The 18,843-nt window shown below is 54.4% G+C and overlaps 1 protein-coding gene across 4 annotated transcripts; it reads right to left on the bottom strand.

Moving 5' to 3' along the window:
- Positions 1 to 1,100: 1,100 nt before the first annotated feature.
- Positions 1,101 to 17,687, bottom strand: APOD (apolipoprotein D). Of its 4 annotated transcripts, none has more exons than XM_075158380.1 (5): positions 17,606 to 17,687; positions 5,258 to 5,411; positions 4,842 to 4,963; positions 2,949 to 3,037; positions 1,101 to 1,450 (listed from the first exon to the last, which is right to left on the bottom strand). In XM_075158380.1, the coding sequence occupies exons 2-5, from the start codon at positions 5,378 to 5,380 to the stop codon at positions 1,215 to 1,217; spliced, it is 570 nt and encodes a 189-aa protein (XP_075014481.1). In that variant the 5' UTR covers positions 5,381 to 5,411; positions 17,606 to 17,687; the 3' UTR covers positions 1,101 to 1,214. The 4 variants fall into 4 exon arrangements, with proteins under 4 accessions (XP_075014481.1, XP_075014478.1, XP_075014479.1 ...); XM_075158377.1 differs by lacking the exon at positions 17,606 to 17,687 and adding an exon at positions 14,724 to 14,810; XM_075158378.1 differs by lacking the exon at positions 17,606 to 17,687 and adding an exon at positions 10,850 to 10,889.
- Between the last annotated feature and the right edge of the window lie 1,156 nt (positions 17,688 to 18,843).

Below are 18,843 nucleotides of genomic sequence, written 5' to 3'. Positions count from 1 at the left end.
TGTTTCTTCATGTCAATAAAAGCAGCAGGAGATGGGGGCACCACCAGCCAAAGCCACGACCTGGGCTTGCTGGCATGGCTCAGACGATGGGGGAAGCCCACACACCCGATCCCAGAGAGCTGGAAAGACCTCCAGGCTCCTGGAGCAAACCGTTTAACGTCAGACATGGTTGCTCAGGTTGCATTGCATTCCCGCTCTCACGGTGCCGTGGCCTCAGAGGAGGGGCAGAGCCCCCCCCGACCCTGCTTGAAAAGGTCATGCAGCTGGGAGGGTACAAAAGCCCCAAAGTGGATATTTTGATTTCATTTTTAATGAGTTGCATCAATGCTATTCAAGCGGAGTTGTCGCGGTGCCTGGTGAACACCTGCCAGGGCAGATGCGGTGCCAGCGGGCACGCGGCACGTACAAAAGCGGTGAGCAGGATGTCGGGCAGAGCCTGCCGACACTCGGTGTTCGGGAAGAGCCTTGGGAGGAGAGGACAAGGGAGCAGACCCGCCTCTCTGTCTGCTGACGGGTACTCTCAGAGCTGACCCCTCGGGAGTGCAGGACCAGCCTCACTTGAGGCAGTCGCATACAGACACCGGGGATGGAGCGATGCTGAATGCTGGACATTTTTAGACTTCTCAGACTTCAAATACAAAGGGCCAGATCTGATTTCTAGCGAGGAGGTCTGCTGACTTGGCAGTAGCATACACCTACAGGCCTGCACCAGAACACGAGTTCCCAGGCTGCAGGACCGACCCCCCATGTCTGGGCGTTGCCGCTGGGAAGGCGGGAAGTGCCCGCGATGCAGCTCAGACACCGAAGGCTCCGAGCAGGCCTGGAAGCATCAAGACAAAAATGGGAAACAAACCCGCGGGCACATGACGCAAGGTTTTCCGCCGGGACTAATGCTCGCACATCACATCTCATACCCTTTCCCATCCACATACTGGAGGACTCACAGCAACAGCAGAGCTTCACGTCTGCACTTCAGGGTTTCTTTTCTTCACCCATTAGCTTTGAATCAGTGAGTTACTCTGCAAAAGTCAGAGCGAGACGAAAAAGCAGGGAGAGCGATAGAGGGAATGACAGCAAGGAGTAACTCAGGGCTGGCAAACTACCGTTAGCAAAAGGATTGTTACATTTCTCTGTTACATAGAGAAATTCTAATGGATAATAAAGAAAGCAACGAAGTTCATCACTGGTCTGGCGCTGTCACTGCGTGCTGGGAGTTACATCTCAGGAGGGCAGTTAAGTTGATCCGTGGGCATCATTTTCTCGGTGTCAATCTTGTAGGACTGGAGAACACTCTTCAGGTGCTCCACGGTTTCTGGGTGCATCTCGGGAGCTCTTGATATAATCCAGGCATAGTCAATGTGGAAGAGCCAGAGGATGTTGGTGCAGGAGTAAACCAGTGAGTAGTTTTCATAGTCGGTAGAGATGACCCAGTAAGGGGCAGAAGGCATGACTAGGAGAAAGAAGGGCACCGTGAACACCATGGGTAGCTGACTCTGGGCTGCTCTGCAGCACCACAGCCATGGCTCCTGGTGCTGTTCCCACTTTTGCTGCTCCTGAGCCGCATAACTGTGGTCAGTACAAGGAGCTATAATTTATAAAAGCTTATCAGGACTCCTTGTTCTGCCCAGAGGGACTCAAGAAAGCCACAAAGCCCTGACTAGAAAGGACTTGCTGGAAAGTTAACACTATGACCTGTACAGCTCAGCTGGGCCACCAAAAGCCAGCCCAGCTCGTACCCGTGTGGGGGTGCTTGCTGGCGCGAAGGAGCTGTAGGGCTGGGAGCTGACGCTGGTGATCTGAGGAGCACAAACCACCACCTCCCTCCCCACCGCCTGCTGCCCTGGGTGCCCTGTCCCACGGAGCCAGCCGGAGCCCGGGTGGTGGGAATTGGTATGGCTCTGCTCAGCCCATCCTACCAGCACCAGCCACCTGGGCCAAATTCTGTTCTCCATCAGGCTGCTACACCCAAAGCATCTGCTCTGATGAGGGACAGCCTCTCCAGCTTCAAACCATCATGCAGGCATAAGTGCCGCAGGATTTATTTCTGCTCCACTTAGGAGTGCCAGGCGCTGTCCTCTGGGGATCGCGTCCCGTGAGGACGGTTGGCGTTGCGCACGCTGCGGGTGAAATGGCTGCGGATGATGCCTTAGCAGCGCATAATTAAGTCTGGCTGTGCTCATGAACAGTAATTGTATCATCTCCTTCACAAGTACCCCTGCTCCACCCGTTGCTCCAAATAACCGGTCTGTGTGAGTGCGGTGAAACAGCCCAGGAAAAGGTGTGAGGGAGCAGAATAAAAAGGGAGCCAAGGGGAGACTTCTGCTCACTTTCCAAAGTGTTGCTGCAGACAGAGTAAAGTGCTATGCAACGTGAATAAAATGCACTGCATCTCAGCAGGCACCCGTCATGTGTTACATTGACAAGGAAAGAAAAAGCAAACAAAAACATATTATTAATGATTATTAAAAGACACTTGGAAGCAGAGGCAGGGTGGGCTAGTAGCTATACCGCCGTGTTCAGAAAAACAAGCCTGTTCCTGGCCCTTGCAGTGGTTGTGGGGCTACCTCCCCCACCTCCCACCCTCCCTGTCCCCATCTGTGAAATAACCTGGAGGGACAGTAATGCTGCTCATCTTTCTCGCTTTGAGATCAGCTGGTGAAGAGTGCTCCACCACTGCAGGGTGTAAATGATGTATAAATATCACCAAACCACTGCCTGCTGGTCACAACGTCTGTCCTAACCCTTTGCCATTGCCCCGTCGTGCTGTGCTGAAGTCACCAGAGGAGCTTTGCCTCTTGCTTTGCTAATTTTGCACCCCTGATGACATGGCAGCTGTGCCTGCTTCGTGCAGGCGCTGCCCTCCCGCAATGCCTGCACCACAGCGTTGCTGAGGCCAGCGGGCACCGGGGAGCCGGCGGAGGCTGCCAGCCTCCCAGCCACACACTTACACCAGTTAAAGCGGACACCCAGCTTGGCCGGCTCCTTTACATCCATGTGCATGATTTCTCCTTCGACTTCGTTGACTTTGCCATTGGAACTAAGGGGAGAACGACAAGGCGAGAAATAAAATCAGTTGAGTTTGAAATCGCTTTTTTTTTTGCTTCCACTGAACCATCCCTCCTGACGCATCCACCTGCCCAGAGGTGGCTGAAACACGTACCGGCTAACCGCAGCATCCCCGGAGGGACGGCTCAGCCCTGGGGATGCTTTCAGCAGCACCCAGGGCACACCAGGTCCTGGGCCAGGCACAGCGGGGCAAATGCTGTCCCCAGTTAAACCACCCCAGGTGCCGCTCTCCACGTGCCCCTGCCAGCGGGGTGCACTTCAGTGCCACGGGGACAGTGACAGAGAAGAGGGAGAGGAATACCCCTCCACACGGGACGGGATGATCCCAGCACTGATCTCAGATGTGGCAGGGAGCAGCTCAGCTCCTGCTCGTTGTGGAAGGCATGTAGTCATGTCTGTGTCATCACCTGCATTTTTTCCAGGTCATGGCACATTCCTCCGCACACAAATTACCTGTCCCTGCTTGGTGAGCCAGGGTTTGTTTCACTGCTGGTTCAGAGCACTTGCCCTGCTGTCAGCAAGCCCTACGACTCGGGCTGCCCATCTTATAATTGCATTTTTCCCTGGATGCCTCAAGACCTGGATGCTGCCCGTGGGGCAGGAAAGTTTCACGCTTCCCTGTGAAACAGGAACACCCAAGGAGGCGGAAGCTAATGCTGCCAGCAGCAGAGGCCAAGGGGCTGATGCTGGAGCTGCACACAGTGCACGCCTGACCCAAAATATCTCCTGACTGAGCTGCTGAAGTGGTGACACCAACGGTCAGATTAATCCCCTGCAGATTAATGCAGGCGCAAATAAATGGTCAGCTGTTTGCCAGGCGCTGCCCTAGCAGTGGACTTGCAAAGACAGAGCTGTGTGGTCAGCGAGCAGCATGGACGCTGCTCTCTGCCGGACACAAGGGATGTGTTGCTGCCTTGTTGTTATTGTGAGCCAGAACAAAGTCCCCATGCCACGCCAGGAGCGCAGGGGACAGCGCTGCATTCACTGCTCGCTCCCTCTCATTCATTCAGCAGCACCCGATGGCAGCCGGGGCTGGTGATGGAAACAGATAAATTAGTATCTGCATCTGTCCGTGCAAAAGGCAGGAGAGCTCGGGATAGCTGCAAACTATCAAGTATAATAAAGAGAACAATCGGTGCATTCACTTTGCTCACTGATTTAAATGGGCAGCAATTGCTGATCCCCTTACACAGCAGTTACTACCAGTGCAAGGTAAATGCTCCAGAAAAAGGCTGACAAATATTTGCTTAAGTAAAAATGATCCATGTGCTTCACCTTCCCTGCCCCTTTTCATTGGGTCCCTTTGCTCCAGAGCAGAGAGGAGCACAGGGCACAGGCACCTCTCAGCACACGGGGGCACAAGGTGGTGGCTGCCGTCCCGTAACCAGCCCTGTAACCCCCCTGGGACGGGACCCCGGGGCACCCAGCTTCCCAGCCAACACTGGGGATCACAAACCAGTCAGGGGGGAGACCCAGGCTATTTCACACTGGAGTCACTGTGTGCATTTGATCTATTTTCTCACTACTCACCTTAGAGAGAGAGACCTGCTTGAGCCCCAGGGAAGCGCAGGCAGAGACCAGAGACCCACATCTCTGCCGTAACCGCAGCAAAGCCCGTTATCCTGGCAGAGTTACTGCAATCACAGGGTGCCTCCCCCAGCACCCCCAGACTCAGAAACAGGCAATTTGGAGAAAAATGACCACCCGGGACAGCAAGATAGATGACAGGAGTGCCACAGCTGCGGTGAGGACACAGCCCGAACGCAAACACTTACAGCAGCTCCTTGTTGATCACCTTGAACTTCCCATTCTCCTTCAGCGAGTAATTTGCCTGGATGCAGCTTCCTTTCTCGAAACTTGAGGGCAGCTTCTCTATCTCGTACCATTTCCCCAAATACTGATAAAAGAAAGTCCGGAGAGTGCTTTTAGCATAGGAGGGCTGAGGCAGAGCAGCCCAGCTCGTTTGCCGACACAGTTTCGCCTGCCCGGTTTGTTCGAGCATCCACCTCTGTGGCACGGGGGGCTGCGGGGGGTTTAGCGGGGCCGCAGACCCACGCTGGCAGCTCTGGCACAAGGCGTCGAGACCGGACCCGCCAACCCCCCCCCTGCACCCCGGCAGTTTGCCGTTGCTCCCATGCCCCCTCAGCCTAACTCGCTACCCGCCGTGAGATTTTTAGGAAGCTCTTCACACCTTGTTGATATCGAAGTCTTCTTGGACTGGTGGATCTGGGCATGGTCCCATGTGAAACATCTGGCCTTTCCCAAAGCTGAGGAGGCCGAGCAGGACCGAGAGCCGCACTGCCGTGCTCAGCATGGCTGCGCCGGGATGCGGGCGGGAAATGGACCTGGGGAGGAGGAAAATAGCGGGGCTGGGGCCTCTCTGGAGAAGAACTTTGTGCAAAATACGGCAAGAAGGACAGGATGTCTGCAGCAGGGCACCTCGGGGGCACAGCAAGGAGAAAAGGATCATGTGAAGAGCACAAAGTCACTGTGCCAAGTAAGTCCCCAGCCCAAATGGCCTCAAGCCTGTGCCCAGCAGCTCTGCAGGAAGCAAGGCAATGCCTGGTGAGAGTACTTGTGCCCATCACCCACGCCTGACACCTAGCAAGATGCAGAGGTGATAAACACCCAAGGACACGCAGGAGCATCGTCATCTGTCCAAAGCTGAGACAGGGGGAAATGCAGAGATGTTTGCTATAAAATGCTGGAGCACAAGGAACACGCTCCAGAGCTGCGGCAGAGCTGGGGCCCTGGGACGTGGAAGCGAGCGGTGTACACATGCAGGAGCTGCATGGCGAGAGGAACATCCCCACGTGTGCCAGGGCTGCCTGGCCCTGCAAGGTGGTGGGGGGGACAGTGCAGCTGCCTCCCGGGGGGGTCTTCGTGTGCCAGGGTGTTCACAGCACTGCAGGGTGGGGAAGTTGGTCGAGACTCAAATCAGCACCAAATAAAACATGAACCGACCCCCAAAAGCATGCTGCGAGGAGGGAAAGGACACGTTTTCCTGCGGAGCAGAGGCAGGAGCTGTGCTGCTCACCCCCAAGCAGCCCTCGGAGCCAGGGTGCTGCCCACGTGCTTTGGGCTCTGCTTGGGGCAGGTTGGCACCTACAGACCCTGCAGCACAGGGCTGCTCTGCTTCCCTGGCCAGAAACTCCTCTGCAGGAGCAGCGGTGGCATTTTCCCCGAGTTTAAAAGAAAAGCCCAGTCTGTCTCCAGCCGCAGGACATGGGCCCCACTGCAGACACAAACGCAGTTCCCATTTTGAATCTCTTAATTCAGAAACGTACCTTGGCTGACAAGGCGGAGTGATGCTCTGCGGAGGACTAGGGCTGCAAGGGACAGCTCTGTGGTGAGCTCTCTGCCTCGTCGTTTTATAAGCATGCTGGGATCATCATTATTCAGCGCTAGCACAAGCCACTCCCTGGTCCTCGACGTGTTTTGGTTTTTTGGCAGGCCAGTCAGCTGCCTTAGATCTGCAGCTGGTACGAAGCTGGAGATGGGCTGCAACTTGGCTGCTCACCCAGGCAAACAAAGGCACCCCACATGCCTGGGTATCGCCCTGCAGCTGCGGAGCTCTCTGCCGTTCGGCCGCCCACGAGAGCCTCAGACCTGGGTGCAAACGGCAGGGGAAGGGAAGAAGTGCCGCAGCCTTTGAGAGGGGCTGGGGACAGCAGCGGCTCCTGTCCTGCTCCCTCTCGCCCAGCAGCAGCCATCACCATGCTCCCGGGGGGATGGGCAACCCCCTCTGCCAGGGACCACTTGAGCCCTGGAGACCCTCGGGGCCACTTCAATGTCCTCGTCCCCATCACAGTCACTCGCAGGAGCACATCGGGAGGATTAAGTAGCGGGAGGCGTCGCAGGCTTGTCTGGGGAGCTGCAAGACCTCTCAGCAATTTTTCCTCTAGACTCTTAAATCCCACTAAAAGGAAAGATGCCGCTGCAATTAGTTCTGTGCTGACCTGGCAGTTTTTCCAACAGGTGCCCAGCAAATGACTTTGACAGCAGAGCAGCCATCTGTGAAGGCAGCCGGTCCGGAGAGTTATGCAAGGAGAGTTGAGTAACAGACAGGATGCTCTCTGTGTTTAATTACATTTTCTTTTAATCTAATCTCTGTTGAGACTTTCTCTCTAGATGTGTTTTTACACGCTGCACCGCATGCCTTACACATGCACACACACGCTCTTGAGCCCCTGGCTGCCCAAATGCCACCCCAAGAGCCACAAATAGCTCAGTCCTGTCCCTTACCGGGGCCGTGCTGCTGAGGTGTGCCCTGAAACACGGCCACAGCCGAGGTGCTCCCAGGACCTCGGTGGCCATCGCGGCTGAGCACGGCTCATCCAACGCAGACCCAGCAGCGCCGGCCAGGGGTGAAAAGCTCGGGGGAGCACCCGCTCCACAGCCCTGCCAGCAGCACTTGGCATGGGGCAGGAGAGCACACAGGGGCTCTCCCTGCCTGCACACAGCTCCCTCAGCGGTTTGGCAGCCACCATGTGCGTGTCCCTGATGTCCTGCTCTGGCTGCACATAAAGTCAGAGGTGTCCTGCAGACCCTCTGCAAGCCCCACGTTCATCTGCACCTCTTGTGTTATAAAGAGGTTAGAAATCAGAAAAACCCTGGACAGACACCCTGACCTGAACGGTATGAGCTCTGCTATGCCGTAGTGCACTGCAGAGGCGAGATCTGTCCCCTCACAGCAGACCAGCAAGCTCAGTTTTTCTCCTGAGCTTGGCTGCCTGCATCCTGCAGAGCAACCAGAGCAACCTGCGGAACGGCCAGCCTTGGCCACAGCAGAGCATTTGCCCTGTGTGTGTGAGGACAAGCATGTGCAGGTGTGTCTGTGTGTGTATCCACACCAGCACCTGGAGCACCCTCCTCTGGGATGGAGTGAGGACTCCTGGCTGTGGTGGCAGCGTTTTGCCCTTGGATGGAGCGGTTCTGGGGAAGCCTTTCTCCCTGCTGCAGCAGGAGGGGCTCGTGCTCGCTCTGGCCTCCAGGCGCTGCCCAGCACCCAAAGGCTGCCCTGCAGTGCTGGCCCTGCCAGAGACGTGCCCAGGTGGCTGGGCACTGCACTTTTGGCTCCTAGCACCAAAGTCACACTGGGGCAGCGAGGCGTTCACCCAGCCATGCTCCATGAAACCTGCTGTAGGAGTGTGCATTCACCTGGGACGTGGTCAGGAGGCAATGAGGAGCCAGGAGCCACCAAGAGCTGACACTCCTTGAGCCCCAGAAGATGACATGTGCGGTGGGCTTTGTTTGTGGGCTTTGCTGTAGCCATCAGCTCCCTCGCAGCCAGCATCAACAGCAGTGGAAGCAAACCTATGTCTTGGTAGGGGACACAGGGGTCCCACCTCCAGCCAAAGGCAGCACCTTCAGAAGCCCAGGGGCTGCAGTGTGTGGAGCCCCACTCCTCCGCTGGCTACTGCCAGCCAAGGGGCATCCCATGGGTGCCGAGGCACCGCACGCCTTGAAGCACAGTTGAGGAGAGCTGACAGCCAAGCTCGGTGCTGGGACCCGTCTCCACGCAAGCGCTGGCTGCGCCTTCCCCAGGAGCACATTTCTGGGCTCTGCCTGACCACAGTGGGAAGCACCCAGGTATCTGCTGCTCCTGCGTTGGAATGGAGCAGGCTCAGGCTCCTGCAGCTGAGTCCCTGCTCAGGGTCACCAGGCCAGGATGTGTTCAGCGGCCACCCCATCCCCAGCACTGCCAGGACCCTCCTGTCATCCCCCTCCAGCACCCACCGGCACCGCTCGCCTGCACAGACCAGGGCCCTGCTCCATGTCCCGCCTGTCGTTAGCCCGGAGCACGACTCCGCTCGTGAGGCCGACCACCTCCAATGCACGCCAGGGCAAGGGTTCGGGGAAAAGCATAACCTTATAATTGCACCTAATTGTGGGGTGGGGAGAAGTCATCTCCACCTGGTAAGCAGTTCGTACCCTGGAGCAGAGGAGGGGAGGCACATCAAAGGACAGGAAGCTGGAGCAGGGGTGGGAGGACAGGAAGGAGGAGAGCTGGGGGGAAACCAGGGCAAAGGGGGGGGCACCAGACACGCTCTGAACGCTTCATGGAAGAATGAAGCCTCCCCCACATTCCTGGGTGATGAGGCAGCTGCAAGGCAGGTGTTCGGGGTGCGTGCACAGCACATGGAGGGTGAAGTGCTGCAGGGGTTGGAGGACAAGGCAGCGCTGCCTGCGAGGCGCCTGCGGGTGCAGATGGGGCGTGTGGGCAGCGTGCGCACACGGGGAGGCAGCAGTGGATGCAAAGCACGGGGTGAGGTGGCACGAGCCACACGGCATGTCCAGGGGTGGGCAGCGAGGCAGCCCTGCGTGCGCGGCACGTACCGGGTGTGCGTGGGGTGAGGCAGCGCTGGGCGCCCGCTGTGCATGGCGTAAGGCAGCACTGCGTTCGGGGCACATATGGTGGGCTACGTGGGCCGGGATTTTCTCGTGTTGCTCAGTTGTCCATTCAGAGACAAGGCTCGGCTGGCCCTAGGGAGAGGAGGCAACGGCACTGAGCGCTGCCAGCAAAGAAAACCCCCTTCTTAGAATAAGCTGGAGCTGCAGATGAAATCCAGCCAGCTGAGGGCTGGGACAGGGCAGTGCCACACCACCCATGAAGTTCTACCTGCAGCCAGCCTGGCTTAGTGCAGAAGTGAGATTGTGCCATTGCGCACCCCAGGCCACCCTGAAATCAGCTCCTGGCACCTATGTAACAGAGAAGTTTTAGCTGGCCAGGCCTGGTGGGGACCTGGCTCCCCAGGGAAAGGCTGTCTTGTCACGCTGTGTCCCCTGCTGGGATTTCAGCAGCTGCAGAGAAGCCCCACCTGCCATGGGATGGGAGAGCAGCCGGAGTGACGTTGTCCTCTCAACCCTGTGATGAGATCCTTGACGTTACTTAGGACAGCCAAGAAGCTGCTCAAGCTCTTACCAGCAGGAGAAGCCTCCAGCGGAGGCACTGCAGGTACCAGGAGCTCTGGGCATACCCTTTGCTTGTGGGACACCACCAGCTCTAGCCCTGGGAGCCACTAGCCCAGGGCTCCCTGCCTGTCCCCATGAGGAAGCTTTCATCTCCAGATGGTGTCTGAGCAACCCAAACGCAGGGGGGCTGGAGAGCTGCCACGGGCATGGCCATTTTGCACCATTCTGCATGAACGGATCTGCCTTTGGAGCCCCGGTGCTGGAGCCTGTCTGCAGAACCTGCAGTGTCGAGGCACCATATCCTGGGACCCAGGATATCCTGGAAATCCTGAGACTCCCACCACGGAGACGACATTGTTTGCATGGACAGCTCTTCCCGACTCAGGAGGTGCCTTCCCCCCCCTTCTTTGTCTTTTTTCCTGCAAGTTCATTTTTGTTGTTTTTCTCCCTCCTCTAAGGAAATGGGTCTTTGGGTTGGCCAGACGAGTTGCGACATGTATATAGAAACAAAAATGAGCTTGGAGGAGACAAGGCAGAGAAAGGGAAGGCAGGCGGGAATTTTCTTCTGCTTCTAGGAGTGGCAGAAAGTGCTTTAAAATCTGTTTATGCAAAATGGTGTAAAATCTCAAATTACAGTTATGACACCAAAGGAAGTAAACAGACTCTGGAAGCGTGAACTGGCCTCTGGGATATGGGAACTCGGTCCAAGACAAGTGCACGGAAGATGTTGTGATTCATGTATATACAATTAGTGAGTAGCTCTCCACCCTGGAAATTATCCAATTATGTATTCAAAACACGAGAAACCAAAGAGAGAGATTTAAGAAGTTGAAAAACTAAAAAAGATACTATTATTTAAGGGACAAACCCTGTTGTGCAGGACCAGCAGTGGTTCTGGCTGGGCTCTGAGGAAGGCTCCCCGGCCTGCTTGGCACTGCTGCCGAGGTCCAAGTCCCTGGAGAGAGGAGCCAGAGGGATCCCTACCCTTCTGAAAGTAGAAAAAAAACAAAACAGAGAGAAGAAAAACAAGGATAGGGAGGTATAAAAGAGACAGCAGGCAAGTCTCTGCAAACAACTACATTGCAGAGTTCACTGGTGATAAAGCTTTGGCCCGGTGGCATCTCACCCCTGCAGATGTGCTCCCCATAAAAACCAGAGTTCAAGCAGTGCAGTTAATCCTGGCTTTTCACTATGTTCCAGGAATGCCCTGCACCAGGTCAGCCTTATGCTGCTAAATAAGGTAAAAAAAATTTTATTGTTGCATTTTGCTGCCGGGTTATCTCAGCACACGCTCGGTACCGGGCAGGGCAGGCGTTCAGCCAGATTTCGTTCTCACTGAGAGGAGCGAGGAAGCGCACAGCAGAAGGGGGCAGAGTAGGACTTCTCCAGTGGATGCGGGAGCAGATCCCACGGTCTGATACCAGAGTCCTGTGGGCCCCTGTCTGTGAACGCCTGCTCGGATTTAAGTGCCGCGGGCGCTGTGGGGCCCTGGCTGCCGCCGCTCGGCTCAGGGTGCTGCTCCCCCCTCGCACGGGCGCGTCTGCACCCCGCCGAGCCGAGCCCAAACAGGCACCCCCGTGCTTGCTGCTGTGCTCTGCATCCCGCTTCTCGGAGGATTCCCCCATGAATTCATGATGCTTTTTTCTGGACTCCTTAAGCAGCTCCCAGCATACTAAAACATATTTTAAACGCTTTAAAAAATGTCATTAAACATACTTAGACAGCGCCTTCTGCAAAGGGACTTTCTGTTCTCCCGGAGGAGGCACAGTGATCTGTTCATGGCATCGCCAGCTCTATCCAAGAGATGCCCAAGTAAGGCTATTTAAAGCCCACAGGCCTATTTTCTGCAGCTAAACCATATTTCAGCACCTTAGCTCAGGAATGCATTAATGCAGTTATACAATTATATTTTCTATGACCTATACACAACCGACATCTTCCTCACGGCATAGATTTATAATGTGTGGGTAACCGCAGCTCTGCTCACGGAAAGAAAGAACAGACTCTATCGCAAGAAATGCAATTAGGAAATCTCCTGCAGATTATGCCGTCCTGCCAGCCGAGCGCGGAGCCCTTCAGCAGGGACGCGGGCTCTCCTGCTGCAGGCGGGCTTTGGAGCCGGCTTCAAGTCAGCAACTCACATCAGCTCCCAGGAGCACAGGAATCATGCGCAGAGTTTGGGAGTGGCCTCAGACCCTCAGATATCTCCCGTTCCTAAGCCTCAAGGCTGTTCTATATATGTTTTATATATGCACCAGGAAGATCCGAGGGTAGCACTTTGGCCCTGATGGACTTCTCCACCGGCCAGCACAGCGTTTCCGTCCCCCATCTCTGAGCCCCCGAATCACACACCACAGGTCAGCAGAGAATTTTAAGAATCCCCTTTCTGAAAGAGCAAGTCGCATCCCTCCGCACAGGCTGCAGAACGCGAAGACACTGGCATATGTGTTTGGCTTTGGCCATGAATGGCTGCACTGAGGCCACCGAGCCCGAGCACACATGCCTTGCATTGAAACACAGGCCTAAGTGTTTGCTAGACTGGAGTTTACATTATACAGAAAATAAATAATATAAATTCAGTGGTCAATGCTCTGACTTTGATTCAATACACAGTTACAGTCTGAAACGGCACAGAGATACCATTCATAGTGAGTTTCATTCAAACAAGTTGGGAGATTTTAGGAATGATTAGTTTAGACAGTGTTAAGAGTGCTTTTATCTGTGCTGCACCCCAGGGATCCTAGCCAGGCATGTATTTCAGTGTAAAGAGACCTGGGGTGAGGCAACGGATGCGTTATCCAATTATCTTGAATTTTTATGACAACAGATGTCATTCCTTGCATTCCCAGACATAATTATTCTTGCAAAATGGTTGTTACCCATGGAATAGAGCAAAAGCTTCTCACACCAGGACAGATGTACAGGAGCGTAGGATGGGATGGATCAACCTGGGACTGATTTTGAGTCTGTAAGTGCCCGTGCGCAGACAGAGCTGGAAGCCGGCTCCTGGCCCGTGCCTGCCTGAACCCGAGCCGGGCCCGGCTGTGCCAAGTGCCATGCCTGCCCCCAGCGAGCTGGGGGCTTCCTGCTCCTGCTAGTGCTGCAGGTGGGCAGGGGCCACCCACTATGGGTGTCCCCAAAGCTTGACGGAACCAGGCAGCTCATGAATGGCTCGGGGGTGGAAAAGTGCCAGTGGTGCAAAAAGAAGGCCCAGGTGTGCTCTTGGGGATATGGAGCCTTAGGGACTCACTTGTCGATAAAGGTGCGCAGCAAAAGAGCATCTGCAGGGAGGGGATGAGGTTGGGATTTAGTGTGGGGGCTGAGTATGTGAGGAAGACGGGGAGGAGAGGTGCTCCCTGCGTGTGCACGTGGTGCGGCAGCAGCTCCCGGTCAAAGCACCAGCACCATCCCCACACCAGTGCTGGCCCCGAGAAAACTCAGTGCTGGAGTCCCTTGTTGGGATGGACAGACCACTGCACGCACCAAATGACTCCATCCTGCACCTCCTCTAAGTCACCTTGTGCCACAGAGCCAAGCCACCGCACTACCTCATCCTCTTCAAAGACGGCGATTGCCACCTCAAAGCCTTTCCCGAGTCCCCAGGCAGATTTTCTGCAGGCACTTTCCCGTTATCGAAGTGCACCTCGGCTGTATTGGAGCACTTGATCCCCAACTTCTTCTCTGGAGGGCTGCCAGGGTAAGTACCTGTGCAAGCATTCATCCGCTGATTTCTATAGGAAGAGGAGCCATACGGCCATACTCCAGACACCCACTGGATGTCTCCGGTGGGACACAGGGACTGCCACATCCCTCCCTGCAGTAGGTGGTGGAGCCATGGGGCGTTATCAGGGGGCATTCCCGCCAGCTCCTCATTAGTCATGCTTCCTGGAGCAACGGTTGCATCTCATTAGAGTTGGAATGGGAAGGTGCTTTGCTGTGGTCCGAATGCTTCAACACCCCTGAGCAGGCAGAAACCCGAAAGGAGACGCAAGGACGTGCGGTGCTGGCAGCCTGCTGACTGATTGTCATAGTAACCCTGGTTAAAGTCCCACCAGGAAAACGACTTCTCCTACAGCACTTGACCCCACAAGGGAACGGGTACCACCAGCCCCCCTGGGAGGACAATTCTGGCAGGGAGGCCCTGGAGTTACACAGTAAAAGACAATGTAGAGCTTTCCCCCGGGCTGCAGTTTAAGGTCCCTGGGCAAGGTGCCTGTAGGGTGATGGTTAACCTTGGTGCCCGTTTAAAAGCAGCACAACACTGTTAATGTCTGCCCTCAACCCTGGCACCTTCCTCCCTGAAGTTATAAAAGTTCAGAGAACTTTATAAGCCACTTGTAGCAGCTTTCACACAGAAGGCTGGAGACTCCACATTTTTTATTCTGCCACAAAAAGTAGTTCAGCCTATGGAAAGGGGGATAACACCTGTTCTGGCATCAGTTGTAACCACAAAACGAGTCAAACAGCTCTGCATTGCATTGCAATGTATACTTTTTGGTTTTCCGCTTTCCAGTACGGGCAGGGTGGTGGCAAAGATGGCTGGGATGGTAAGGGACCTTGGTGCAGGCAGAGTGATTTGTTCAGGACACTTAGCGAGCCAGTGGCAGAGATTCAGAGGTGCTGGATCTCAGTCCTAGGCAGAAGTCTTTCCATTATACCATTAAAACAGACTAGCTCTTAGCTGGTTATGCCACTGAATGCTCTCTCTACAATCAAAGCAGAAATTCTTTCTTTCATTTTACCTGGTTTTACTTTTATTGATGTCTTGGCAAACACAGTGAAGGAAGACCTGCTAGACTTTCAGGTGACCAGAGCTGTTCCAGCTGTATACTGGAGCTGGCAAAGACTGGGAAACGTCACTGCTCTTCACATCATCTGCCAGGTCCTGCACGAGAAAGAGCTTTCATACAAGGGGCCATGCTCAGGGGGTGGACAACCTTGTGCCGTGCTGGCTAGGAACAGGCAGGCACAGGGGAAGAAAAGAGTGAGGAACTGGTGGGCAGACCAAATGTCACCATGTGCTCTTCAAAGCAAACCCATAAAACTCATGGTATGGAGGCCAATTATCATGATGCAAGGGCTACGAAACTGCAAAGCTGGCAATGGCATAGCAGTACCATCGAATCTTAGAAACCCTCACTCTTAAAAATAGAAATATTTTTCCAAAAAGCCAGAAAACTTCAGACTCTTTCTCCATATCGATTCCTCGGGGCTTGAAGCTGCCTGGTGGCGGGGGTTTCTTCATTAAGGATAACCTGATAATGATGTGCTTTGTCAGAAAAAAACAGAAAAATGCCTCCCTGACCACACCTATGGGACCAGAGAAAAGCGATACTGCACACCCACAGGCAAGGGGGTGGGCAGAGACCCACTCCATTACTGCTCTGTTGGCAAAAAGTGCTCTGAGGCAAACCACCCTCAGGGAAACAAATTAATTCACACCCTGAGGGAAGTGAATTACTGCATGTTCCCTGCACCATGCGCGTGATACCTGCACCTGAACACTGACTCAGCCAAGCGCTGTGCCCAGAGCTGCCTTCTGCACCAGCGAGCCGATGCCACCGGCCAGCCCTGCTGCCCGCGTGCCGGGAGCAGGAGATGTGCTCACAGCGCAGTTCACCAGGTCAGCGCAGGCCTCTCCCTACCTCCTGCTTCACTATCAAGACACCACAAGAGAAGGCACTGCATGCTGCAGGAGACCTGTGTGCACGGCCGCTTTGTGCCTCTTGATAAGCTTCTGTCAGGGCAAAAGTATTATTTCACATCACTGTTTTGAGGTGAAGACACAGGTCTGCTCCCTCCCTGAACGAGTGCCAGGGGAGAAGACGATACGGCTGTATCAGTAGCATCCCTGTGGTCCTTCCAGCACTGCTGAGAATGAATTAACTCTATCTGGCTCCAGGCCAGGCCCCGGCGGTGGAGCTGGCTCTCTTACAAATTCTCGTGCTGTTTGCAGCATCTCTCCAATCAGGGCTCAGGCTGCTGGCTGAGAAATCTGCTGGTATTGGTTTTGGTTTGTTTCTAAGACGTTTCTCAGCATTCTGGTTGCACAAGAAGCTGAAAACTCATGTTTCAAAACCCCAGCCAGAAGGACAGGTGCTGCCGTTGCTATTTACACAGCACCATTGCTTTTGGGGGTCTCCAAGCTAGAAAGATAAACCCATCCTGGGTTTCCTAGGTCTTAAAGTCTCTAAAATGCTAAGCAAGACTTCTATGCCAGGGTGCGCTGGGTGGCACTGTTGCAGAGCTGGGTGCGGATGAGCAGAGCTCCTGCAGAAGCAGCCAGCCTGCGAAGGCGTCCTGCTCCTGGCGGCGGGCAGAGCGGCTGGGCCAGCATCTCTCTGTGCAAGGCAGGACCTCAGCGGCCTTTCTGACCTGTTGTGGCTGTTGTAGAGATCTTTACACAGCTTCCTGTTCTTCGTTTGACATGTTTAACACTTAATTTTTTCCAACTGATAGTGCTGATGTTTTTCTTGGATTTTTTTTCTCGAGGAAGACAAGGAGCCCTGGGGGAGGCAGCCCACCCGAGAGGCACCATATCCCCACACAAGGTCCTTTGGGAGCAGGGAAAGCACCACCAGGGAAGCAGAAGCAAGGCCCTGACCTGGGGCAGAGGAGAGCTGCCCTGGGTAATCTCCCGTCCTGTTTTCAGGGCCGTGGCTCTGTGTGAAAGCACTGCCATCACTGGCCTCCTTTTCCCAATAACATTTCTGGCAGTGGGCAGTTCCTCAGCTGCAGGTTCAAAGCCAGACATGCAAGAAGTGCTTCTCAAATCATAAGCTTTCCCCTAATACCTATCGATTCCATCCCAGGTGTCAAAGCAACAGGTTACATAGCAGAGAGTGCCAACACGCCACAAGTCAGTCACATGCATCATCTGGCCAGAACCAGGAGTACCCATTAGCTTGGGCCCACTAGGCAGAGGAGCACAGCTGCTTTGCTAACGCTCTGGCATCCCTTGCGCGTTTTTTTTGCCAGTGCTCAGTAACCAGACAGCACCTACAGGGCCACCACTTGGGAGGAAAGTGGCACATGGAAATATCCTGATGGTCCACATTATCTAAGAGAAATCACACCCCGCTGCCTACAAACATTTCTCCAAACGCTGGGTCTTGCCCATCAGCCCAGCAGACCGTCAAGCATAGTTCCCAGTAACACTACACAGCTCGCATTTGGTACAGCACGCCTCCCAGCCAGCTCCGCAACTGTTTGAGGTCTTCAGCCACATCAGAACAGCAAACCTAGGACGTCAGCCACTCGTGACAGTGGTAAAGACTTTTGAAGCCCAGAGGAAGAAGCACACATTCCCATCCTCTGTGTAGCTCACTGTAGAGATAAACACAGGACTATCAATGAGGGATCTCCATAGCAACTTGCTGCTTCTTGCCTCTGCCTGAAATGAACCACTTCCTCTGCAGCTCTTGCCACTCAGAAGAGAATTCTGGTTTGTCTTGGCTTTTAGAGATGATCTTTATTCACTTCACCTGCAATGAACTGTTTGTCTTCCAAACTCTCCCTTTGCTGCTAGGGGAGGTTTTATGTTGGGTCTCAACCAAGAACCACAGGTGCCATGAGGTCTGGAACACACACTTGGGACTTCGTTTTTGGTCAAGAAAGAACGAACCTGAAACAATCTGGAGTATCCAGACTCACGGTGCTTGCTTGGGAGACCCCAGGAGGCCCCTTGCTGTGTTAAGCTGAACCAGAGCAAACATGACATGCAGAGGACCACCTCTGGTTCACCAGTGTCATCATAGAGAACTATGGTGATCTGAAAGGGAAAACAGAAACACTTTACGAAAGCTAAAGGGTGCACCAAGGAGCTGTACCATTGCTCTCTTCCAAAGCATTGTGAGAAACATGCAGAAAAAGGTAGGACACTGTCACAGCCTCAGCAGCTGGCCCTTCAAAAAAAACCTTCGGCAGCCTAACTCCTCATAGGATACCACAGCAGCAATGAGCATGGACTTCCAGGGGATTTCACTGAACTTTCTTCTGTCTCCTCCATCCTCCGGCTTTGAAGGTCACTGTCAAAGGGGATTGAGATTTCTTCCCTCTGTTACTCACCAGCAAGACAACAATCTGCCCTCAATGCCTGCATTAATGCAACATTACGGTGTGAAACAAGGGTCTGGCTGCCTCAGGGAACAGATTTCAGAACCAGGTTTTCACTGAATGGCTGCTGGAAGCTCAAGATGGGAAGGGGCCTGCTCAGTCATCTTGGCTTGCTCCACTGCCTCAGAGTTCACATGGTCATCTGCAACACTTGTTACTTGCTCTTCCCGCACCAGCACTCTGCTCCTCTCGGCCCGAGACACCCACCCAGAGCTCCCCACCCAGGCAGAAACCAGATCAGGCTCCGACAGCTCACCTGAGCACTTCTCAGGGGGCAGAGGAAGGGACTGGGGCTCACGTGCTGTGAAATCCTAATCCTGACTCGACCACGAGGTCCTTGCATGGCCTCAGACACTTCTTGGCTTGCAAGTCTCCTTTCTGTCTGTGAGAAGAGCTAATCTTTATTATCAGGCAGATGCAACATTTGGATTAGTTACACTCAGAGTGCTGAGGCAATGAATAATGCGCAGCACCGCTCTCTCAGCGCTGTCATTTGAGGGAAACTACATAAAATACAAACACTGATGGTGTGTGTGTTTGCAGAGAGGCCTCTCTAGCTGCCTTCTGCTGATGAAATGGGTCATGCTGCCTGTTCTGCTCCAGGCAGTTTTCATGGAGCCTCCACAGTCCCACGACCTGCTGAACCACCACCACCTCCTTAATTACTGAGCCCAATTAAATCCCAACCTCAGATTCAAAGGAGGTGGGAAAACCAATGTAGAAATGAGCACTGGAAACAGAGACATG

Source organism: Calonectris borealis, chromosome 9 (assembly GCF_964195595.1).
Source record: "Calonectris borealis chromosome 9, bCalBor7.hap1.2, whole genome shotgun sequence".
In the NCBI taxonomy this organism is placed as follows: domain Eukaryota; kingdom Metazoa; phylum Chordata; class Aves; order Procellariiformes; family Procellariidae; genus Calonectris; species Calonectris borealis.
The sequence above is the reverse complement of the archived record's forward strand: the minus strand, read 5'-3'. Positions and strand labels throughout refer to the sequence as shown.